This window comes from Alligator sinensis, unplaced genomic scaffold, assembly GCF_000455745.1.
Source record: "Alligator sinensis unplaced genomic scaffold, ASM45574v1 scaffold755_1, whole genome shotgun sequence".
Classification (NCBI taxonomy): Eukaryota; Metazoa; Chordata; order Crocodylia; family Alligatoridae; genus Alligator; species Alligator sinensis.
In genome coordinates, this window is record NW_005842955.1 from 35,145 (window position 1) to 61,389 (window position 26,245).

General features: G+C 41.8%; 1 protein-coding gene across 1 annotated transcript in view; it reads right to left on the reverse strand.

Moving 5' to 3' along the window:
• Positions 1–26,245, reverse strand: part of LOC102378994 (partitioning defective 3 homolog B-like) — a 462,493-nt gene that overhangs the window by 15,548 nt on the left and 420,700 nt on the right. The window contains exon 16 of the mRNA XM_025192649.1: positions 14,006–14,050. Coding sequence (XP_025048434.1) covers positions 14,006–14,050 — 45 coding nt within the window. The remainder of the gene's footprint in view (positions 1–14,005; positions 14,051–26,245) is intronic.

Consider the following 26,245-nt stretch of genomic DNA (forward strand, 5'->3'; position numbering starts at 1 on the left):
GGACAAGTGCTGACATTGCACACTCCCAGTAGTCTAAGTACATTTTTCCCCAAAACACCACCTCCTGGGTTTAAACCTCTGAGCTTACACTTCACTTTTCAGAGATGCATAATCAGGGACAGTTCTAGGGTCGGGGGAGAGGGTGAAAGGTGTAACTGCACTCCCCTTTTGATTCCCGCGCTAACTAAACTTTAAAACCAACTGCCCAGGAGGGGCAGTGGCATTTCTACTCAGGCAGTACTGGGTAGAAACCCAGTAATCAACTGACTTCGTGGCTCACTATGATCTATCCAATTCCTGCTACGCTTTTTTCATTTCACAGGTGGTAACGATACTCCCTCTGTTTTAATGGTCTTCATCAATCTATCCTTTCTCCTGAAATTTTGCTGTCTGTTAGCCATTCCTGGTAATATCTTTCCTGTATTTCACAGTCTTGCAGATTGTTCTCAGCTCTACCTAAAAACCTTAACTCAAATACACATCCCTATAAAGTTATATTTGTTTTTGTTTTGATCTTAAACTGAATAATACAGCACTAAGTCCCTAGCATATTAGTAAAGCTTCTAGTTTCTTTTTAACTGGAGAAAAATGTGTGTTGTATTTTATGTGATATTGCAGCATGCCATCTGCACCCCCTTTTCAAAATCCTAGATCCACCCGTGCACACAACAGGTGAAAAACAAATGAATTCACTGACTTGAGAGTGCAGATAGAAGTAAAAATTGAAATCTCTCCAATGCCTTTGAAGCTGTATAAACAATTTTAAAAGCAGCTGAAGCACTCCAAAATAGTACCTCTTGAAATTAGGTACTATTTTGGAGCAGTCTGCTTCAAGACTATATTTTCAGGGATAATTTCTATAGTTGGTGACTAGAGAAGTGTGTGCACAGGGACAGGAAACCCATAGATCCCCCAGAATCCCACAGCACTCTGCTCTCCATCTCCCCTCCATGGGTGACAGAAGAGTGGGGTGGACACTGACAGGCTGACTGAGTGTGAGCCTGTGAGACTGTCTTGCTGCCAGACCTGACTGGTGCTTGGGGCACTGCTGGACCCCTGTACTTATTGCCAAGATACCCCCTGCCCTCTGCTCCACCAGACTCATGTTTACCCCTGCACTCTCTGCCACTACCCAATCCCTCCCTCTCTCTCTCCCCTTCAGGAAATGGGGGAGAGGAGAGGGTCAGGGGACAGGAACCAGAGAGACAGAATTCCAATAGCAGGGAGACCCTGACAGTGCTGCAGACCCTTGTGCCCCCTGTATGGCAGTTTTGAAGTGTTCCAGCTGGCAGGGGAAAGGGGGGCATGACAGGGGCTGAAGCCATGTCCCTTGGCTGAAATACTACTCTTGAGAAACATTTCCAAGCCCATTACACCTGGAAACATTTCAAAAGTTACTTCCATCTGAACCATTAAGGTCTTTACTTCAGCTCCTGAAGGAATATGCAGAACTAGACAAAGTAATAAAGACACCTATATGTGTTTAGTTATTTCTGTTTCCTCATTAAGTCAGGGTCATCTAAAAAATCCAAGACCCGCCTTCTTGCACATGATTTCTCTTCCAAATTAGTCTCTCATCCTTGTTCACTCTGTTCTCCTCCCCAGTCAGTTTTCTTTAATTATGTCAAATATTTCAATGAGAAACAGTACCCTAGACTAGTGGTTCTCAACAACCAGTGGTCTGCAGCTCACAAGTGTGCCACAAGGACAAGTATAGAGGTGTTGCTGATCTCCCCCAAAGTTCTTGTGGTGTCAGGCAGTGTCAGACTGAGTTGGCATACTGCTCCATATGGGCTACCTCCTGAACTGGAAATAATATGACTCACCTTTGTGCAACACGGCAGATAGGCTGATGAGTTCTGCTGAGAGGCAGAGCTAATTAGCTCAGTTACAGTGCCACATTAAAGCAGTTATGCTGCTTCTGATGCAGTATGTAGTACAGACAGAGCTAGCTTGGGTAACCCTACATACTGTTGCCATCTACCAACATAGCACTGTGCTAAGGGATATCTGCATGACACTGGATAGATAATGCCTCGTTCTGGACAGCATGCAGACCACACTACAGATGTGGAAGTGCACCATGCGATCAAGACGTTGATAAATCCAGCCAAACATTACAAAAACAGGCCTCTTTTGTTCCATTTGTTAGCATGAAACTTGCTCGTGATCTGCAAGTCCCTTGGATTAAGTTCTATCACAACCACCTAGTTATTTTCTTCCTCTTCTTCCAGGGAATTCTACTACTCTAGATCCTACCCCCATAGAGTGAAGATGGAGAAAGATGGCTTCCCCTGGTCTTCAGCCATCCTCATGTTTTCTCAGTGCTAGGTCTATTTCATTTGGAGGCACCACTCTGTAAGCACAGGGGACATGAGGCAGTATACAGTAAAAGGCAAGCACATAAGACAAAAAAGATAGGCCATTCATAAAATCAAGCTGGAGTTCATAAATTTATCAGGAGATAATTAGGAAGCTTTTCTCTGTCTTGTTCACCATTTTCTCATCCCTTTCTGTATCACTTGGAGATGCTTTGCATACAGAGGGTGCCATGCTGACCCATTTAAAATCAGTGTGAGTTTTACCATTCAAGGGGACAAGAATTTCAGAACTCTCTCAGGGTCAAAAATAAAAAGAGCCAAAAATGATTATCTTTGGCCAGGAACAACTTTGCACTATTAGTAATGTTTTCACAACCAAGCACTGGCATGCAAAAATTACAGCTGGAAAGATTTGGGGGGGCGGGGTGTAAAATGAACCTACTTAGAGTTAAAGTGACTGCTTGCTCCTTACTCTGATATCATCTAGCCAGGTAATCCAGGACTATTGTTAAAAGAGTAAATGGATGGATTAGCTCTGTTTCCTACTCCAAACCTTGGCAGTAAAGATGATCAGTAAGGACTGCCAGCCATGCACTCAAAGAAGATTATGAATAAGAAGTTGCAATTTACTCAAATTCAATGATACAGCAGGTTTTGTTAATTCCAAATGGGCGTCTAACAGCAGTCTGAGGAACAAGAACTGATAAATATAAATGTCTAGCTTGCCTCCTCCTGAGTCAGTGAAAAATCTAACATGTGTTGCAGAAATACACAAAATCTGGTACGGCAGAAAGATTGCTGTATCAGTCCCATTTTGTACAGCCCTTTTAAAATAATCAATATCTGGAATTCTCTATTTGCATTTCTTTAGCTATATTAGGGAATACAGGGACCCAACAAGTATTCTCATTTGTTTTCTAACCGATTTCATTACTCCCTCCTTGTCTCCAACAGGAACAACTGCCATCAAAATAATCTTAATTCTGCTTTCTCCTTGACATTTTACTGTCTAAGTTTGAGTTAGCAAACATGGCTTTTTCCAGCATAAAAGTTTTAATTTTCATTGCTGTAATGCAGCATGTTAAAGGATCATATTCCTCCTTTAGATTCAATACACAAAAGCTGGAGGCCCAGGATTTATTCCCTTAAGTCTCAAAGCTATGAGGGAAAGTAATAGTATTATTTATCAGGATACCATTAAGAGTTACAGCAGCTCTGAAGTTCCGTTTTACTTTGGCCGGTCCCTTAGGCCTGGTTTACACATGTTCCTTCTACCGCTGTAACTACGTTGGTTGAGGGCGTGATTTTTATGGATGCAGTTATACCAGTACAATCCCTAGTGAGGAAACAGTCATACAAGTAAAAACTGGCTTATAAATTTATTCCTCTACAAGAAGGATAATAAACTATACTAGCATATGCATATTCATATCAGTAAAATTGGGACCACTTTATATTCTTATAGCTGAAGCACTACAAACTGCACACGGAGAAAAGCTATTAGAAAAATATACAACTTTTCAGCAACATCTTTGCAGTAGTTTAACTTTTGGTAGAACAAGATCAAGCTTTTGATTCATAGTTCCAGTTCCATTGCACTGCATGGTCCATGTTACAGTGCCTACTTTAGACCTTATTGATTCTAATCCTACAAAGAAATATGACTTATCTGACTGTAAGGGAGAAAAAGACCACAAAAGAGGCACCTTCCCATATACCCACAGACTCATTTTAGGCTTTCCAGTTGCCTCTAGATTTTCAGGTGTTAATTTCTTTTACAGACCTATATTCCCAGAAGAAATACTCTAGCCTGAGAAACCAAAGCAAGATTTAATAGAGCTTTAAAAAAGGATCACTCAAAAAAAGAAAAAAAACTAATGAACAAAATGTAATAAGAGATATCAAAGCTCCCTCGCCAAAATTTGAACGCTAAGTAGATGGTACCAGTCTAACTTATGTTTTTCTGGTAAGGATTATGGTACCTAACTTCCACTGAAAGTCCATGGGAACTGAGTGCCTCAAGTCCTTAGGGGTGAAAAGGACAGTTTTTGTGCCATTTTCCAGTTGGTCTAATACAAGGTATCATTTTGGAACCAAGAGTTCTAGTTTTTTGTATGTCTTCAAGTCCTTAGGCCCCTTTCAAAGCCCAATTTTAAAAATGTCTACAATTAAGGGAGCACTTCTACAAAACTATGAGACTCCTTTATCAAGGGAGGAGAATGCCTCTTGGCCACCCATCTATCTGTTCAACATAATCTTGTGACTTGGGCTATCAAGACTATAACAGACATTTTAAGTTTGTTCACATATTGGCTCTATTATGCTTACTGGTACTTTTATGGTGACACTGTTTTACATCTCTACAGACAGGTGTTTGGGAAAATTAGACATTAAAATAGAAATAGGAAAGCTTTTTTAGCCCATTTTGCTAATTAATATGTCAAAGCTCATAAAGAAGAACTCATCAGCTTTTCTCCAGCACTGCATCATCTTAAAAAGCTGTGTCAGCAGACCTCAGCAGACAGTCAATACATATTAAAAGAGTTCCAAGCAGTAAATCAAAACAAAAGATGAATGTAAGAAAAAAGGAAAATAAAACACCAATAGCTGCAAGCCATCTGTGCATGATTTTATAAGACCAAGAAAATGTGATTTTTAATTTTTACATTAAGTGTAATCTATAAATGACACCTTCCTACCCTGTCTGTAACTGATGTTCTAGATAAGGAAAATGAAAAGCTAAATTTAAGGCAGAGCTTATATAAAGCTGAGATCTGGGATATTGACTTCTTGGATTTTGGGGGTGTCTTACATTTTCAGATGAAGAGGCAGTGTTTGTCAAAGTGTCTTTCTGACTTTGAAGCTGAGTTCTAGAGAGTGCAGTAGTTTACTCTGGTAAGCACAGCATGAAGCAACAGGAAGGAAACTACTCAAATTCCTTCCAAAAGGATACCCCAGTGCACACAAGATGAGAACCCATGTTCTTTCTCCTCCTATGAGCAGAAAGGTCTGCAAAAAAAAAAAATCGCTACAACTCATCCTCAGTCATACTATGTACAGAATGGAAGCGTATGTCCTGAGAACCAGAACTTACTAATGTATTCCTGATGGTAGCAGTGTGGGAGGGTGAAATCCAAGGAAACACTTCTCTGGCATCTTACGGTAGGAATGCCTCAGAAATACTACATTCAGGGGAATCCAGGCATAGTTCTAAAGCACATCTATTTATTAGGGAAAAGTGAGAATTCTCTGTGGATGAAATAATCATGAAGACAGAAAGAGAAAGTTGTAGGTATTCATGCTTTGAAAGCCTTGATCTTGGAAAGAATTGTTGAGAAAATTTATGTAGTTGGAGGCAGATTTAGGAAACCAAATATGCAACCATTTCTACCATGAATTTGAAAATAGTGTAAGTGTGGTAATCAGACCAAAAACTGAGACTAAATAGTAGAAGGGCTTTCCACCCACAGGGAACCAGGCTTTCCCTTAAGAAAATTACTGAGCTATATATTTTATAGAACCAATCATGTTGAAGGAGAAATAGCATAATTGCACTGATTGTCAGTATATGATAATTAATCACTGGAGAAATATATTTAATATCCTTAAGTCTAGAGTGGGTAGAAACTCCTCTTTTGGTAATAAGAAAACAACAGGCTGTTGTGCTTCCAGCAGCCAAAGAGACTGTAACTTCAGCCTCAATATATTCTTATAAAAAGAACTACTGGGAAGAAAAAGCAATGGAAGAAACGGAAACACAAAAGCAGTCTTACAATCAGAGAAGAAAAAAGGGGGGAGGGCTGGAAGAGACCTCAGGAGCTCGTCCAAGTCCAGGTCAAGTCAGGATTATCTCTGTCTGTAACATCCCAGACAAATGTTTGCCTAACCTGCATTTATAATTTTTCAAAGACGGAGATTCTATCCCTTAGGTAATAGTTTCTAGTGTTCACAGTTAGAAATTTCTTTGTGATATATAACATAGATCTCCCATGTAGCAATGTAAGTTCATTACTTCTTGTCTTTGTGCACTGTGGACAGATTGCTATCCTCTCTATAACAACCCTTTTATAATATTTGAAGACACTTTCCAAATCCCACCTTCTCCATAATCCCAAATTCTCTAATCTTTCCTGATATGTCATGTTTGCTAGACATATAATAATTTATGTTGCTTTCCTCTGGACTCTCCAATTTGTGCGTATCTTTCTTAAAGTGTGGTGCCCAGACCTGGACCCAGTAGTCCAGGTGCACAGAGGTGGTTAGCTCTGTTAGTCTGAAGTCAGTCAGAAGGTAGGGGAGGATGGTATCTCAGGGCACCTATACATGAGCAGGGAGGCTGCTTCAATGCATGGGAATTTCAACGCATTGGAGCAGACTCAATTAATCGAGTCTGCTGAAGCTTATATTAGTCACTCAAGCAGCCTCCCATGTCTTGTATATTAATGTCCCCATGCTTCAAAATGGCAGTGGGGGCACTTTAACTAAAGCCTGTTTGGAAAGCTTTAGATAAAGAGCCCCTGCTACCATTTGGAAGAGTGGGGACACTAATACACGAGATGCCCTGGGCACTTTAATTAGAACAGTTCTCAGAGCTGCTCTAACTAAAGCACCTCCCCTCTGTCCCAGCCACTTCTGAAGCACATGTATAAACGCCCTCAGAGACTAAGCAGTTCAGAGACGCATGAGCTTTCATAGGCAATAACCTTCATCATAGCATCTAACAAAGTAGGTTTTTGCCTATGAGAACTCATGCCTGTCTGAACCTGCCTCAAGTGCCACTCTACTCTACCTTCTGCCAACACTTCACCAGTGTTGAATCACTTTCACAACATGTATACAAAATTCCTGTTTATACAGTATTAGTTTTCCTTGAAATAACATTACACTGTTCATTCTCAATCAACCTGTGATCAGTTATAAGCCCCAGATCTTTTTCTTCAGTACTGCCACGCCCCATTTTGCATTTGCATTTGTACTTGAAGAAGACAGACCAACAGACTTCCTCAGGGATCTATGCTTGCTCCATACAATTTTTTCACCAATGACCTGCCATAAACTCAGTTATGGAAATTCATCTATGCTGATATCTGCTGTGGATTCTAGGCCTGGACTTTCTCCAGTCTAGCCTTTCTCTGACTTCTACCCCACCAACTTGGTATCAGTTACAAATGTAATAAGTGTATTTTCAATTGCATCCTCTAAGTCATTAACTAAGAAAATGAGCAGCCCCAGACCGAGGACAGACTCCTAGGGAACTTGCAATTTATACCTCCCTATCAGTTTGGTAATGAGCCAGTGCTGACTATTCTTTGATCATGGTTATCCAATCAATTATGCACCCACCTTATATCAGCTTTGCCTACATCATATTTTCTTGACTTATGTATAAGAATGTTGCAGAAATCAACATCAAACACCTTACTCAAAGTATATCATAGCCACTGCTCTCCTACCCATCCACATGACCTGTGATCTTGTTGCAGAAAGAAATCAGGTTGCTTAGGCATGATTTGCTCTTGACAAATCCAAGTTGGCTGTTACTTATTACTTTGTTACTCTCTATGTACTTACAAACTGATTGGTTGATGATATGCTCTGGTATCATTTCAGGTATTAAAGTTAGACTGACTGCTTTAATTCCCTGGGTCCTCCTTTTCCCCTTTTAAAGATGGGCAATATGTTGCACTTTTCCACTCTTCTGGGACCTCACCTGACCTCCATTAGTTCTCAAAGATAATAGCCAACGGGTCTGCAATTATTTTTGCCAACTTTTGAGTACTCTAGGATAGATCTTATCAGGCCTTGCTGATTTGAAAACATCAAGTTCATCTCTGTAATCTCTAACTCAATCTTTCCTTAGTCCACGCTGTGTACCTATCCCTCTGTCCCTACTAATAACTGTGCTTATCATCTGACAGGTGAAGACTGAAGTAACAAAAGACATAAATATTTCAACCTACTTCTCACGACCTATTATTAGCAATCCCTCCTCATTCAGTTAGGAACCTACGCCAGGGTGTCAAACTCACTTTGCGCCTTGGGCCAGATCTAGACAATAGGTCTGGATTTAGAAAGAAGCCCCAATGGCAACAGAGCAAACACCAGAGGCAGTGGGGTCAACAATGGAGACAGAAGTGAAAACAGCATGGGGTAGTGTCAGCAGAGCCCTTGTTCACCCCTTTGGCACTGCAGGTTATGCCCAACAGTGCCCAGTAGTCCCAGATTCTGCAGCAGCTCCCTCACCGCCACGGTCACAAATTCCCTGGCTTGCCAGGAGCTCAGTGGGCCAGAGGGAACGACTCCATGGGCCAGATCCAGCTTTTGGGTCATATGTTGGATGCCCTTGATCTATGCTTTCCTTGGTCTTGTTCTTATTTTTAACATTTATAACATGGCTTTTGTTGTTGTTGTCTTTTATGTCTCTTGCTATCAGTATCTCAATTTGTGCCTTGGCTTTTCTGATTTTGTCCTTGCATAAGTTACTATGCTCTTAGCCATATAACTAAGAATGTGCGTGCATTGAAATTACAAGTCACTGAAGAAATTATGAATTAGTCAAGCAGATCTCTTGTTATACTTCTTACCTTTCCCCTTGAATTGAGATAACATGTGCTTGTGCCCTTAATATTATTTCTTCAGGGACGAGCAACATACTCACATTCTTATTTTCCTTAGTTATGCCTCCCATGGAAACTTTCATACCAGTTCTTCAAGTTTGTTAAAATCTACTTTTCCTAAGTCCAATATTTTTATTCTGCTGTTCTCCTTGAGGATCATGCACTTCATCATTTCATAATCACTGTCACCCTACATGCTTTCCACTTTCAGATTTTCAACAAATTCTTCATTAGCAAGAAGCAACAATGAGAAAAGCTTCCCTCTTAGTTGGTTTCTCCACTCTTGGTGCATCTACCCATGACACTGTCACTGTAGCAACATGCTACGGTGACGTAGCATCCGCAGTCAAAAACTGTGATGCCAACTCTATGTCACCATAGCAACATGCTCCCTTGGTACAGTGTGCTGCTACAGCGATGTAGCAGCTAAAAATAACCGTGCCACCAGCACAGCCCCGTAAGGTCTGTTACTGCACCATTGTTTAGTACTTCCTTTTGGAAGTAACAGGAACAACGGTGCTGTAGGGGCCCATGTAGAAGTACCCTCTATGTACCAAAAAGCTGTTCCCAGTGCAATAAGAATTTTCTGAATTTTCTGTGCATTGCTCTGTTGATGTCATGGAGATCAGAAGGAGAATGTTTTGCATTCAAAAGCTTGTCTAATCCTACTCCAACTCTACAGTTGGTCCAATAAAAGATACCACCCTAAGAAATCCTTGCCCCTCACACAGGATTTAAAGTCCCCTGTAACTGCCAGGCTTTGTGATTTGGAAGCTTTGGTGGTTATTTTAAAAGAGTCTCTCCTCCTTCATCCTCCTCTTTTGGTGTTCTATAGTAGCTACCCATCCTGAATTACTCTTGCTGTTTTCCCCTTTTACCTTAATCCAGAAACTACCTGGGTTTACCTCCCCACTTCATTCTAGACCTCAAAAGAAGTATATACATCTTCAGTATAAGAGGCAACATCTCCTCCATTCTTTCTTTGCTTGGCATTCCTTGACAAACTGTAACTATATCAATATTCCAATCATATGAACTATCCCAACTGAATCATTATTATATGTATGCACTAGGACATGCAGTTCTTTCTGCTTATTTGCCATTGTTCTTTCATTAGTATCTAGAAATATTTTAGATGACTAGCTAACTGCCCATTAATTTCCCTCTTATAACCTTGTTAAGATTTCCCATAGTCTCTCCTACTCTTAAGGCCTTTATTGAGGTCTTGTCACTTTTCAAAACTTTGCTAAGTTGCCTTCCAAGGAATCATAGGAAAGTAGGGCTGGAAGGGATTTCACAGGTCATCTAGTCCAACCCCCAGCTCAAGGCAGGATCAGCCCTGACTAAACCATCCCAGCCAAGTGTCTGCCTAACTTGCTCTTGAAAACTTCCAAAGATGAAGATTCCACAATTTCCTTGTGTAGCTTCTTCCGGTGCATTAGAATCAGAAAGTTCCTACAAATCACCAAACTAAATTTCCCCTGCTGCAGCTCAAAGCCATTGCTCCTAATCCTATCCATTACAGCTGCAGAGAAAAGCACACCTCCAGCCTCTTTACAATCACCCTTCAGATATTTGAAGACTGTTATCACATCCCACCTTCAGCCTTCTCTTCTCCAGATAAAATAATGCTAATTCTTTCAGCCTTTCCTCATAAGCCTTGCTTCCCAGATCTCTAGTCATTTTTGTCACACTCTGCTGGACTCTTTCCAAACTGTCCACATTCTTCTTGAAATGTGGGACCTTAAACTAGACACAGTACTCCAGGTGAGGCTGTGTTAGAGTTGGGTGAAATTAAGGCTCAAGAGTTACTCTAGTCCCTTGAATACTAGCCAGCATGCCTTTTTTAGGAATTAAAAAACTTTGGGGCTATTGCACCTCTCATTAGCTTATCTCTAGAGAATATGGAGAAGCATGTGTAAAGAAAAAAACTGAAGTCTTGCTAGGAACTTGATGCTGCAGCTTATTACTTGTAGCAACGGACTGCCAAGAAATTATGATGTCAATAGGCTTCATTCCAATGCTCATTGATAGGAAGGCATTCCATTTATCCTTGGCAAACTGAATGATGTTGCAATATTTGTGATACTTCTTCTCAATAGAAAAAAGGGGGCATGCCCAAAGCCCTTTCCAGTTGATGAGTCATTTCTTGGAAGGCTTTTTACAGTTTAAGGAGAAGAAGTTGAAACTTCCTCCTCAGGCACTATAGACATAAGATATATGAGGTAACACTGGTTTCAGAATAAGATAATACAGGATCTATAGATGAGTATACAAAAACTTAGGAGTGGGGCCAGATGAAGAATTTAAAATGAGTCATTCTATTTTGGGTTTAGGATAATGTCCTTAAGTAAGGAAAACCTAAATCAGTCATTTATATAGCAACAAAGCACAGAGATGTTTAGGTTAAGAATACCATAAGCAGGTAGGATTCTGATTATTGTGCCCTTAAATTGATGTTTTTGAAGCAAAAGTGATTATAGAAGAAACTGTGGGCAGATATCTCTAAAAAACCGAGGCAGTACCATAGTTTTTGAGTAGTGAGTCAGACCTGTAAATTAGTAAGTTTTTCACATAGAAAAAGTTTGTACAGAAAATTGAAAGATAAAAAGAAGACAAGCATAAACAAGCATGACTGGAACTATTCACACACAGAAGATAAAGAGCAGACACTGCACTAAAATATTTTCAAACATATTTCTTGGTTAAAGTGAGAGACAGACAGACAAGAGACAATAAATGACAAATAAGGTTCCCTTCTTCATAGGGATTACAAAAATTCCCACCAAGTAGAACAAGTCCTGGAATGTACTGGATATTTCATAAAAATACTACTATTAAATGCAGGGATTCACCGCTAGAGATTTTGGGGGCTGATACAGATAGCCAATTTAAGAAGGCATATCGGCCAATACTAATCTGATTTCTGAAAGAGCTGCGTGCAACTGGTACGTCTTTTCTGGTGAACGGGAAGGTGGGAGGGAAGGAGTGTGGGGGGCATATTAAGGCCCCTGTGGTGAAAGGGGGAGTGGGGCTGCGGGTTGGGCTGGGGCAGGTGCTGTCCAGCCAGGGTGGGGGTGGCTCCTGTCACTATGCACACCCCAGCGGCCAATACTAATCTGATTTCTGAAAGAGCTGCGTGCAACTGGTACGTCTTTTCTGGTGAACGGGAAGGTGGGAGGGAAGGAGTGTGGGGGGCATATTAAGGCCCCTGTGGTGAAAGGGGGAGTGGGGCTGCGGGTTGGGCTGGGGCAGGTGCTGTCCAGCCAGGGTGGGGGTGGCTCCTGTCACTATGCACACCCCAGGAGGGCACGGCTGCGGGGTTTTTCCCAGCGTGTGTGTGTGTGTATGGGGGAGGGGCTGGGGATGCACAGGGCTCTTCCTGGTGCGTGGGGAGGTGCGGGGGCTAGGCTGAGCTTCGCTTGGGGCAGGTGGTGGCGGCGCTGGAAAGGGGACTCTGGCGGGGTCTACAGCTACCTCAAATTTCACCATAGCCCCCTCTCAGTGTTGCTGCCACCTGCCCTGAGTGCAGCCTGGCCCAGCCCCTGCCTCCCCGCATGAGCTAGGAAGAGCCCAGCACAGCTCCTGGCCCCAGCCCGCAGTGGCAGCCTGCTTCGTCCCATCCCATCCCCCCCCACATATACAGGAGCACCCCCTCCCCGGTGCCCTCCTGGATGAGCCACAGCTCCATCCTTGCCCTGGCTGGGCAGCACCTGCCCAGTCCCAGTCCCACTCCCTCCCTCACTGTGTGGGGGGGTGTTGATCTACCCCTCTGCACCCCTTCCCTCCCCCCTCCCTTTCCACCACAACAGACTTCCCAGCTGCACGCAGCTCTCCAAGCTTCTGGGCTGTGCTCCTCACTGCCTGTGTGCTGTGCTGTGGCTGTGCGCATGCACAGGCATTTATTGGGCAAATTATTGGCCACATTAGGCTGATTTCCAATACAATCAATTTTCTTTATATAGGTGCCGATCTGATATCGGACTGATTTATCAGTGCAACTCTAATTAAATGCCCACTTTCTTCTATGTTGAGGGATAAACTTATTAGGAGAAAATAACTGGCACAGAAAAAAAATTCCGATAAAATGTCTGTACTTGTGAAACAACTGTCTTCATGGTAAAACCAATTAATACATCAACACATTTCCTAAGCATACAAACAGGCTTAAGAAAAAAACTAAACTATTAAACAGAAAGGTGATGCTATTTCAGATCTGACAGGTGGATGAAAAATACAGCATTTAGACATATAATAAGGAGCAACCTTGAATTTCATGGTTATTATTAATGGGACACTTTTGAATAATTTGAATTTTGTAGAAACCCTGCTCCTATGTCTGCTATGTCATGTGAGCTACCGCATCGATCTTTTATGGCTATCCTAAAATCACAATCCTTTTGGATATTTATTGGAAAGTTACAGTAATACAGGAACTGCAACCTGCACAACACTACAGCTTTTTCTATAGAACTTCTATTAAATATAATGGGTATAAGACCTCAAGGTAATATCATTGAATGAAAACCTTCATTGGTTAGGAATAGAAAACTAGTTAAGAAAACTATGGCCATACTAGAAGAATATAACTTCTGCAGATGAATAAAAAGGAAGAAAAAAAAGTCAAAGGTATGGTCTGTCTTCTGTTTTTCATATTTTTGATTGTGAAAATGGAGCATTCAGAGTCTTTCAGGAAAAGAAAGAGAATAAAACATTTATATTGTTCAAAATGTATATGGTTTAAGTGTCTGCATTGACACAAGAAAATGTTACAGACCTTGTTCTTTACTTATTTCAACTATCATTCTGTTCATCTTTAAACAGTTATATCTTTAAAGAAACAGTTACTGCTTTTCCAGCAAACGATTCAGCTACATACTCTGCCAAGCAATAAGTAAGCCCTAATTTATCATTGTAGAAGATGGAGTAATATCATACATTAATTTGCAAGTCTTTTAGGCACCACAGTCTGCAAGCTCAGTCCAACTGCTGCTCATACATAGGTTGTTTTTATTTTTTTCTGGGCCTGAGGAAGGGAGGAGGCAGAAAGATAAAATAATTTCTTACCTAATTTCTGTCCACCCAGTGAACTAACTTTGCTTTCATCTGCCACTGGAGGGGGAAAAACAGAGACAAAGAACAGGAATTAATTTAAATCCATCAAATTTTGAAAAAATGTCAAATCATTTTAGACATGTATATCAACTCTTTACCACGTAATGGTGAATGCCTTTGTATGAATCCTTCTTCTACCTGGGATACCTCAAAACAAAGCACCTGATCTAAAGAATGGATGGGTTATTACTGGTTTCAGTGGATTCTGGATCAAGTCGTTAGCACTCACACATTCAAAATTAAGTTGTCAGTAAAGCAGTGGCACACGTAAATAAAACATCTTGTCAGACAAATCATAGGACTTCTGAGAGCTGTAATATTTTCAGATGAAAGACTTCAATCCTCAGAAAGAATCCAGATGTGGGAACCCTCACATCTGAAGAAAGTACCAATGAAGTCAAAGGACCATGTAGAGAGAAAGTCTTCTTCAAAAGATCATTTTGCAAAAGCTGTCCTTTCCTAGGTTATGACTTTTTAAATACGCAGTTCCCACCTGTGCATTATATTAACCATATCTCGCCAAGAATAGATACCTACATACATAACAGAGTTTATACAGACTAGTGAAGAGCTGTTTCTAAATGAAACAAAAAATTGCAATTTTTCTTAATAACTATATTTCAGTTTATTATCACATATATTTCAAGAAACTAATTAAAACCCTGTTCTAGAGGGCTGTATTGAAGAACCAATCACCATTTCTTAAAATGAATTTTATGCAAAAACCCCCTAGTGCTAATATAATGTTAAGAATGATAAACAAGCACAGGAAATGAGTGTTAAGGTTGAGAGCTTATGCTTCACCTTGCTGGCCCAGGCATACACTTGTGCTTATGGTTTAAAATGCAGGCTTTCTTTATAGCAAAATAAATTGTCATGTCATACAAAATACATTACAAACAGGAATTTGGATCACAATCTTCCTTGGAAGAGTCACTATTAAAAAGTCCCTATTTAACCATCAACGCAGCATCACAGCAATACACAACTAACTTTTTACATGGGAAGAATGTGGACTCTCAGATAAATGTGGGATAAATACTGACATGCGATAACAACCCCTGTACAGTAAGTCACAATAGGGCTGTCCAACTTCCGAGAAGCTAGAAGCCACATACCACGCAGGCTCCTTCAGACTTCTACCATGTGACATGCTGGAACGTGGGTGGCCTGGTCTGGGGGTCACCTCATGGTCAGGAGAAGCCAGAAGACCCAGGAACTGAGTTGGGGATCCAGAGGGTCAGGCTGAACACAAGGTTGAAGGGCTAGCTGGGTCAGGCATCCAGGAGGACAGGCCAGAGCCAGGTTGGGTATCCAGGGGTCAGGAGCAGCACGAGCCAAGGGGTGCAGCAGTCTAGGTTGAGCCTTGTTGTACAGACACTTGCCCTTCTGGGTCAAGAAGGTCAGCTGACCTTGGCTGGCCACTCTGGCAGCAGGTGGTGGGTATGTGCCTAGGCCCAAGTGGGGGATTCTCGTTAGTTATGTCTGCTCCAGTCTTCCACTGGGGAGGTGGCAGACAGGGTGAGCTGCCACATTAGACAAGCCAAGGCCCTGCCTTTAAGGCCATGTCCTGACACCATGCATGCAGTGCTATCCCATCCCCCACTGCACAGGCATCGCAACTCTTGCTACTGCACAACTACCATAAGCCCACTTCTTCCCCCATTGCGTGATGCCATGCAGGCAGTGTGAGCCTCCCCTCCTCCTGTTGTCACTATGTGGACAGCACAAAGTCCTGCTGCTGCTGTGCTGGGAACATAAGCTCTCCACCTCTGGCTGTGCCGCAGAGATCCTGGCTGTCCCAGCAGCAGAACCAGAGGCAGAAGTGGCAGGCAGGTGGGTGCCAGTGGGCCATACCTTAACACCTCACAGACCCAATGTAGCTCATGGGTGGCCAATTGGACAATCCTGAGTTACAATATAGTACATGTAGTCTTTAGATCTCACTCGATGTTTATATTTTGAATAGACTCTAAAAGGTGGACAAGTATCCAAGTTTTATAGGTGAGGAAACAGAAGAACAGACTTGTAAAGCATCTTAGTCCAAAGAAAAGACCAAAATCAAAGATAAAGTCACTACACCATTGTGGCCCCAGCTTTCCACAACCACTCTACGTACCAATTTCCTCATCAGTCAATAATTTTGATTTACTCTTCTTTACAAGGAGAGAGGCTTATGAATCATGACTATGTAACATTTGTAGATTACTGTGCAAGAGGAAACACTTTTAAAGGCCAACCACTTGCAAAAGTTGCAACAAAACTCAAGGGAGCTCAGGGCTCTATGGCTGCATAGCACATGGTCCCTGGAAGTGATGAAAATAGAGATTTCAGCATGTAGTGAAACAGGTCACCAAACTCAAAAAACACTCGACTAAGGTTTGCTGTATGATCATTCAAACAACCTCCTCCCCAAAACATTTACCTTTAAGCAGAAACCAAGCATGGAAAACTTCAGTCCCAAAGGTTAATGTTTTGACAAGTTATGATTGTGTGAAAACAAGGGATTATAATGGAAACTGATTTGCAACCTTAATTATAGCAGTCACTAATAGCAACCGCTATAATATATGGTAATTACTTGAAGCAGGTTGTATTACAGTACATAGGAGATATAAAAAATATTGAGGTTCATAGCATTTTTAAAAAAATGTTGATGACTGGGTTTGCCTGAGACAGAATTGTAAATTATTAAAAGGGATAAAAACCCATCTAACTAAAACAGACTTTCCATACTGGTTTCACACAAAAATAAGATTTAATACTGGAGGGAAAGAAGAAGAATAAAATGTTTTTAAAATGAAAATCTTACAAGAATACACAATTAGCATTATGGCTCCTGACAAATGTGGGGGGAGAAAAAAAGCCCTTTACCGGAAACAGCAGAGTGTTACTTTGACCCAGTTCTGCAGTGTCTGTATACAATGAGTGCTTCAGCGGGCTTTATGGCACTTTTACCTAAAAGCTGATTTAATTCACTTTTAGATAAAAATGCCAAAAAAGCCCCACTAAAGCGCCTGATCTATATAGAGGTTGGGTGAGCTGGGTCCAACTAATGTGATGTCTCTTCTGGGCATGCACTGGGCTCAGCACAGGGGTGTGCGGAGATTAAAGTGCTGTTTGCTTTTTTTAAATGTCTGTAAGCAGCCTATGATTTTAAACTCACAAAAACAGTAAATGCAAAAGTTCAGGTTCTCAGGCAGCAATGGTGACTCAACAACCTTACAGATATGTAATAGTCAGACAATCACATGGAAGGTTCATACTCAAGTTTGAACTGATATTTTACGCCCTCCCTCTCTCATACGGCAAATCTCTGTAATACCCATAAATCTTTGACAAACGTAAGCTTTATATAGGAAAGAGATAATCTGTTTCTTGTGTTTTTACATTGGAGACTGTAATTTGTAGTAACCAAATGGATCTGGATTTCCAGGTCCTATTAAAATTGGAATGAGCAGCAACATATCATAAATTGTTTGGGGAAAAAAAAAAATCACACTCTCAATTCATAACTAAATTTTTGGACGTAGTTTCCATTTTTTAAGGAAAAACAAAAACAGATGGCATACATTGTTTCTCCTACACATTACTCTGTGTACTTTAAAGTTGAAAGTGGATCAAATGCAACATTTTTTAATGAAGTTCATAAAAAGCTGCGTACTTAAGTAATACTAAACTATATTAATGGCTTTTTGAGTACTATACAGCCATGACAAATAAAATCTTTTCCCAATACTTTTATTTTCTTTTTACACAAAAAGCTGTAAGATTTTCATCAATAAGGACTAACTACATGGAAGATCAATTTTTTTTCAGTTCAAAGACTGTCAGTTTAATTCAGGTGCTTTTCTGAACAGATATTTTTAAGCATGTGAACATACTATTTTTTCTCAAATCAGTACTAAGTAAAAACATGGATGAATTAGTTTTGCTGAAGCATTCACAATAAACACCTCTGAAATTATCATGATGCAAACAGCCAAGGAACATTTCAGGCTGAGGGGAAAATGCTTGAGAATGTTTTGAGCCAGACAGGAATATATAAAAAATTTATAGTACAAAACCTCAAATGTAACTTTCTCTAATGGAAATACTATAAAATATATTTTAATGTAGGCAGTAGGATGTAATATCTATTTCAGGGGCCAGTAACAAACAATCAACCAGAAGTGAGTTGCACAAAGCAGTACAGTGTATGCTGTTGAAGCGTATAACCTCAAGACTGAAGAACAACTATGCACTTATTCAACACAGCACTGTCAGGGCAGCAGTCGGAGAAGGCCAAAAGTGATTAGCAACCCTCACTTTTGAGGCTTCTAACACCATCCATGAAGCTGACTAGCTCCCATCAATTTTAAGATTTCTAACAGCATCCCTTTGACAGTTGCTTTCCCTTGATTGTTTCTATGCAGTTAAATGGAATACTATTAGGTTACTGAGTAGACAGTGAGAGTGAAAGATGCTATATACTTAGCTGATATAGAGAAAACTGAGAACATAAGAACATGAGAACTGCCATTTACTAGGTCAGACCACAGGTCCATCTTGCTCAGTATTCTGTCTCTCAGTGAAAGAGAATGGATGCTGAAAGGGAGAGTGAGGGTGGCTAGGGACAGACACTACACATAAACCAGTTAAGTGATTAGAAACTGGTTTAAACCTGTAACAGAACAGACATTCAGTGCACATAAACCAGTTTGAAAATCACTGAAACCAGTTTGAGATTAACCTTGTTGAATGTAGTATCAGACTTAACTGATGTGGCTCAAACTGGTTTATGCAATGTCTGTCTTATACCCCTTGCTGGTTTAAGATAAACCAGACTCCCTCAGCATCCGGGCATGTTCTCTGGGCTGGGCAGGGCTCTCTGCTCCACAGCAGGGCTGCCCCTGCCCCTCTGCTCTCTAGCTAGAGCAGGGACTGGGCCTAGCAGACACACCAGCTGGCATGGCCCCGTTAAGGCAAAGTGGGCGGGGGGGTTAATTCTTCTTAACGGGGCCATGCTGGGTAGGTTGTCCCGCAGAGTTGGGAGGGGCGTTCTGTTCTGTGCTCGGGAGGGGGAGGGTGGGACACTCTTATTCCTCCTCCCCTTCCTGCTCCTGGGGGGGTGGGGGGCGCTCCATGTGATGCTGCCTGGCCCCAGAGCAGGGGTGGGGGGAAGAGGGAGGCTCTATTCCATTGCTGGGGAGAACTCTTCCCTCCCCCCCACCCCCAAGTGGCAGCAGGAGCACACAGCTCAGCTGGGCATGGTGTGGATGCATGGGGTGTAAGGGAGGGTGGGGATGTAGGGACCCCCATGTAAGGTTCTCCTCCTATGGCATGCAGCCCACGCTGCCTGGCAGCAGCAGCAGGAGGCAGGGAGGTCAGGGTGCTCTTGCCCAGCGCAGGCATGGCTCCGGCCAATGCTGTGTGGGGAGGGAGTGAAGCCTGCCCTATCCCTGGGGCTCTGCTTCCTGAGCCTGAAGCCTGCAGCTCCAGCTCTCGCAGAGTTCCCCCCAGCATGGAACACAGCTTCCCCCTGCCCTGGGGGTGGGGAGTAGGGAGAATAGTCCCTGTCTGGGGCTGGACAGCATCCCACAGAGCCCCTCATCCTGACCCTGCAGTGATGGGCGAGAAGCAGGGGGAAGAGTCCCCTTCTGGGGCCAGGCAGCCTCACAGACCCCCCCTCCCCACCCTACCATGGGGGGGGAAACAGGAGGAAGAAGAGCCTCCCCAGCATCGAGCAGGGCCCCCCTCCTAGCCCCATGGGAGGGGGAAGAGTTCCCCTCTGGGGCTGGGCAGCCCTGTGTGCCCGGATTGCTCCCAGCTGCCAGGGAGCCGCTGGAGCGGGCCTGCCGGGGACTGTTCCTGGCCTCCCTCCTCAGCTCAGCTTCCCTGTGGAAGGGAGGGCTGCTCTAGCACCCCTGGGCTTCTGGCTTGAGCCACTGCAGGCATGTGCCGAACATCTATCCACTTGCAAAATGGTTCACTCTCTGAAGGTTAGACTAACCTGCAAAGACTGTATCCATCAATTCATGCTCAGGCTTTTTGAATGTCTGTCCTGAGCCAGTATGATCAGGGTTTTTTTTGCCACTGGTCCTCTCTCACCTGCAGCCTCCTGTATTTAGGGTTTAGGAAGTTTTGATTCAGAGGCTGTACCCCTAACTACCATGCTCAATAGCTACTGATACATCTTTCCTCCAAGAACCTGTCCAATCTCGTTTTGAATCTGGCTAAACTGTCAGTTTCCACAACATCTAGTGGCAACCAGTTCCACACTATAATTACATGCTGTGAAAAATAACTTCCTTTTGTTAGTTTTATACTTACTACCTACTCGTTTCATTTTCTGACTTGTAGTTCTCGTATTGTGAGAAACAGTAAATAATAAATTCCTATTTAGTTCTCTTCACCATTTAGTATTTTGTAAACCCTTATCATGTCCCCCCTCAAACATCTCTTTTCTAAACTGAATAGGCCTAGCTTCTTTAGTCTCTTCTCATATGCAAGCCCCTCCATACCACTAGTTATCTTTATTGCCCTTCTCTGTACAAACTGAAGTTTGTTATAATACAAGCAATAGGTGAAAAATTGGGGCTCCCATTCTCTTATGCAGTTAAGCAAATTAGGCACTGATCAAGTATGCATATAAGTAAACTGCACAGAAGGTGCTATATAAATATCAAACAAACATATCACTGTTTCTCAATCTTTTTACACTACAGGCACCCCACAGAAAATGCCAGATCTTAGGGCGTTTATACACGAATACATGTGCGCGTGCGGGGGGGGGGGGGGGGGGGGCACTTTAGTTAGAGCAGCTCCGAGAGCTTTAGTTAGCTAGACAAGCTTTAGTTAAAGCACCCCCACTGCCATTTTTAAACACAGGGATGCTGATACACGTGACGATTGAGTCGGCTGGAACATGGTAATTACCATGCTCCAGCAGACTCAATTAATTACAGCATGTTGGAGCAGCCTCCTTGCATGCGTACAGGCAGCCTTAGATTTCACTTTTTTCTGATTATGGGAAAACAGAGTATTTTTTTCTGCAAAGAACTCAGAAAGATCACAATAGGTCAGAATGTTTTTGACACTTTTGAAATTTGAAATTTCTAGATTGTACACCTAACAGCACTAGTATTGTACAGCACCCTTAAAAGGATCTTGTAGTAGTACCCCAGTGTGTGGAAGCATTCTGGTTGAGAATCACTGAGAAAGAAAGACAGAAAGAAAACGCTTCAAACTATGGAGGATAAAACCTCATAATGTAATAAATGTTTACATAACGGTTACTATACTGTTGAAAATTACATGCATATCTCCAGAGCTGTGTTTTTACTTGGGAAGCCAGGCATTTGTTTGTTGCCCATCCTTTGAACTACTCACTGAAATGCAAGTGACTATTAACGAGTACAACCACTTCATAAAAATGCGCAGCCCTAGGGAGTTAGCAAGACCTTGATCATGCTTTGATTATAGAAGATGGCATATTACTAACACAAACAAGGCTTACCAAATAACAACTAGCATTACTCTTTTCACAAAGCTGACTTAAAGCCAAGAGGGTTGGGAGGGGGGGATTCTAGGACACAAATATGCAAATATGTTAAGATTTCCAATATTTTATGTTGAAATGTTTGAAGTAAAGCAACATTCTGGAATATGATGTAATGGTCAATATCAACAGAAACAGTCATAATGGTAAAAATATTTGTCTACATACTTCCACTTAATCGTTGATTGCCGTCCCTATGACATATTCAAGACAACCAAGTTGCGTATTTTATATCAACTTAATTATTTTTAAATACGGTCAGAGGAATTTTGCATTACTGGATGTTATTCCAGTTTCTTTTAAAATCCAATAAATTAGTTCCTGACAGTTATTTAAAAATCCAAAATGAATGCATCTGCCAGTACTAACAAATTTGCCTCCTTTTGGGGACATCAGTTTCAGTATCATATAAACTATTTTTCCCCCCAAATTAACATAATCCTGTTTTGTACCAAAAAGAGAAGTTGCTCTAGTTTTGAGTGAGGATCCTACTGCGTTACATTACACTGCTCCTTTATTCAAATGGCTGACCAATATTTATTGAAAAAAAATTTTAAATGTGTGAAACTTACAGAACTGTCCTTCCTACAAACCACATTACATATGCTTTTGATAAGCAATTTTACACTTCTGAGAAAGGAAACCAAACAATGATTAAAAATACAAGGTATGAGAAAAAACACAACTTATAAACTTAAAACAATAAAGACATAAAAACAAATTCCACAAACAGCATTCTCTGCTTACAGGTATGGGTCTACCCAACTCAAGGAGGTGGCTAGCTGATTTTGTGGGCAGATCTCAGATCCGGCTGCTAGTTTTACAGGCTGAGTGCAGTGGGCCCCGCGCCTCTATACCTCTAATTGCCCAATGGGCCTGGGCAGTCCTGTCCCTCCCCACATTATTAAGCATGGATGAATGGCTTCCTCTGGCTTAGCCAGGGTAATTAAACCACGGTTCTGGGATCCCCCCCAAGCAGGGATACTACATAAGTGGTTGCACCCAGGTCCTAAGCCAGCTGTTGCAGGCAGCCAGGACACTGCATCAGGTCCACAGAGTCCTGGCATGGCTCATTGCATTCATGTACCCACTGCTGGCAAAGACCTGAACTGAGGCTCCACGGACCCCAGTGCTGCCTCCCAGCTGCCTGTCACAGCCAAGCCGGGACCCTGATGCAGCTGCACGTACAGCATCCCTGCCTCTTGCTGGGGGCAGCTGTGCTCCCCTCTCCTCCCCCCCGACCTCTGCCCTCCTCCCCTCCCCTCCCCCCTTTCCTTCCCCCCATGCTTCAAGACTGTAGGGCTTCCCACCCTTTTCTCTTCCTGCCAGTATTTTTTTTTTTTTTTTTTTGCAGTGAGCCCAAAATCGTAGAACCAACCATTTTTCATGGGGTCTGCTCAGATTCGCAATTTTTGCAAAAATCGAGCAATTGCAATTTCGGTAGGTCTCTACTTATAGAATGTCTGTCATAAAACTTCAAACAACAGGAATATTTATTCATAAGAGCCTTGTTCACAAACAACATACACAAGCACTGCTAACTTGCTTTTTAGAATCTAAATACATTACTTTCTCTGATATAAACATATAACAGTAAAATAAGGCAACTAATTGGTCACTGGCTTTCCAGATGGATGTTATCCTTACACAGCCCTTTCAGCATAATAAAGGCATAGCACCATCAATTAATTTTAGTCAGTGAGAGTGCCAATGACATAACTCTCTTGCAGCTTTTATTTTCTGGTGAAGTGTTTCCTCATCTAGATATGGGCGTAAATTAGTCACCGGGCTTGTATCAGATTCTGGCTCATAAACATCCCTTTGAATATTTCACTGGTTATAATACTTTTTCTCTGCCAGCTCTTGCTAGACTGTATAAATGCCATGGGCTTTCATCCTCCCTAGTACGGAAGGTGTCATTTACAATTATGTTGTAAGATATAAGTTCAAAACTTTAAGAACATTTCCTTAACCTGTCATGCTTCATACCACTTATTTCCTGCTTATATTAAAGCCCTTAAGGCAAACAATTGCCAGGTCTACAAAGTTAGGCTGCAAACAGACATTGCCTATGTTTTTTGGCTGCACAAAATCCAAGCAAACAAATGCCATAGCCCTTTGTCACACCACAGATGCCCAAATTTGACAGCACAATCATACCTAGTAATAGCTTGTGCTGCATTTGTTGTGGTCAATGTCAGTTTGCTTATGGTAGGAGAATAAGGGCAGCCTTCTGGGGCTTCAAGGGCCCAATCTTGTTTACCCCAGGAATCCCCTGCAGGGGAATTCCTGGGGTACATGTCTGCAAATGTGAGGAAGGTGTGCTTGAAGGTGTGCGTCTTGGGAATTCTTCTGCGAAGGGAATCCCAGGGTGTGTGTATCACACTGCTGCACCCTGACTTGGGAGTGCAATTCCTGGGGTGCATGTCTATGGGTTGGGGAACCTAGGGTTCCCCTGCTTGCAGAGGTATGCACTGAGTCAGCACACATCAGCCAGGGCCATTATCCTGCAGAATCATGACTCTGAACCCCTGGGAGTGGCAGGGGCCCATCTTTGCAGGATAACCACCCCAGCAACATCTGTAGATGTCACTGAAGCAGATCAGCTGTGCTGGGGCACATCTTGGCACAGCTGATCCTGCTTCAGAGAAGATGTCTGTATATAACCTTAGAGCCATAAACTATCGTCTCTCCTTCTGGTCATAGTGAAACTAATCTTGAGAGATGCTGAACCCAAGTTAACTCCTGTTCACTGTACTGGGAATTACAGATGCTCAGCGCCTCTCAGCATCAGCACTAAATGAGATGATTAAACAAAGACCCAGGATAGCTTATGGACTTTATGGCTCTTACAGACATTTAAAAAAAAATATTGGTGCTTTACTTTAAACTTGGCATGCTCCTGTGCCAAGCCCAGCACATGCCCAGAAGAGGCAGCATAGTAGTTGGACCCAGCTCACCCAACGCCAATATAGATTGGGAGCTTTACTGGGGCTTTTTTGGTGCCTTTATCTAATAGCTGATTGAATTGGCTATTAGATAAAAGCACCATAAAGCCTTGCTTCAGTGCCCAATCTATACAGATGCTGAAGAGCCAGGTTGAATGCACTGCTTCTTCTGGTAAGGAACATTTTTTAAATGTCTGTAAGAAGCCTATGTAGCAGAAAAAGTCAACTTGTTCCAAAGTGGCACCTTTAGGTGCTTCAATAATTCAATACTCAACTCAGCCCATTTCTGGTCTGAAAGGGCTCTATGATTCTTTTCTTCCAACCTGTACTTTTCTACTCTAAACTAGTCTTTTTTAGGTTTTTCTTTTAAACAAAACAAAAAAATACCCAGAAACCCATAATATTTGACAATTGAATTCAGTCAAGTTTGAAGTCTTTTCTTGACATTTTTAATGAAATACATCCCATACATCTTCCATTTTCACCAGCTATAGCTATGCCTTATTATTTAAGAACTAACAATATAATCAGTACTGTCCAATTTGCAAAGATGACACTTCTGCTTTTAAATGAAAACCCTTCACTTCACAGAACACAGCTTATTTTACCATTTCACCATCATCACCAGATTTCTCCTCCTCTTTCAGGGGCACATGATCCCTCCTTTTGTCAAAGGTTACACAGTTAATTGAGGCCATCACCACTTATTTTACACTTTTGTTGTCTTTTCAAATTCTCTCTAACCTCTGTTCCAGTAAAACACAATACAACATTAATACTAATCTAACTCCCCTAAGCATCTACAGAATGTTATTATCAATTCTTCTAAACTCCCATCTTTAATCCTAAAGTTCATAATCAAATCTGTCATTCATAGCTTGGAAGCATTTTGGTAGGCAAAGCAGCTTAAAATGGAATGATCTTAAAACTGATGAGAAATTTAAACTTCATTAACAGCAGTTGCTTCTTCACAATATCAATACACAAACATTTTTTTCAAACAGTTCAATAGCTTAATTTGAGTATCTCCATTCTTTTATAAGGCTAGATTTATTTTTCTGTGTGTGTTAGATGATCCCTTATATGAATTTAATGTTTTCCTGGGTTTTGGTAACACTGAATCATTCATTTCAAATAATTTACCCTACAGTCTACTCTCAGAAACTTCAGATTTAACTAGAAAAAAGTTACTCATGGGCACTTTTACATGAGCTCTGGGGGTCAGGGAGGAGGTGGCACTTTAACAGCCACTCTAATTAAAGCACAGCCACATCTGTATCAACATCCCTGCGCTTAAAAATGGTAGCAGGGGCACTTGAACTAAAGCTTGTTTGATGCTTTAGTTCAATCTCCCCTGTCACCATTTTTAAGCACGGGGACACAGATACATGAGATGCAGGAGGCTGCCGGAGTTTGGCAATTGCCACACCCCAGCAGAATCAATTAATCAAGTCTGCTTAATCAGAGCACCCTTGGAACATGTGTATAGGCACCCCATGATGTGAATTAGATGAAATTTAAGGTATTTGTTGACACTTCATCCCCAAGCCAACTGCATGTATATTATAATTTTGTGTAAAACTGTTTTGTCACAACCCAAAGTTGTGGATTTTTTGATTGTGCGTGCTTCGGCACCGCTAAATTATGTTCCCGCCGAATTGCAGCTCTTTTGCACGACGGAGTGTTCCGTTGTTATAGAGAACC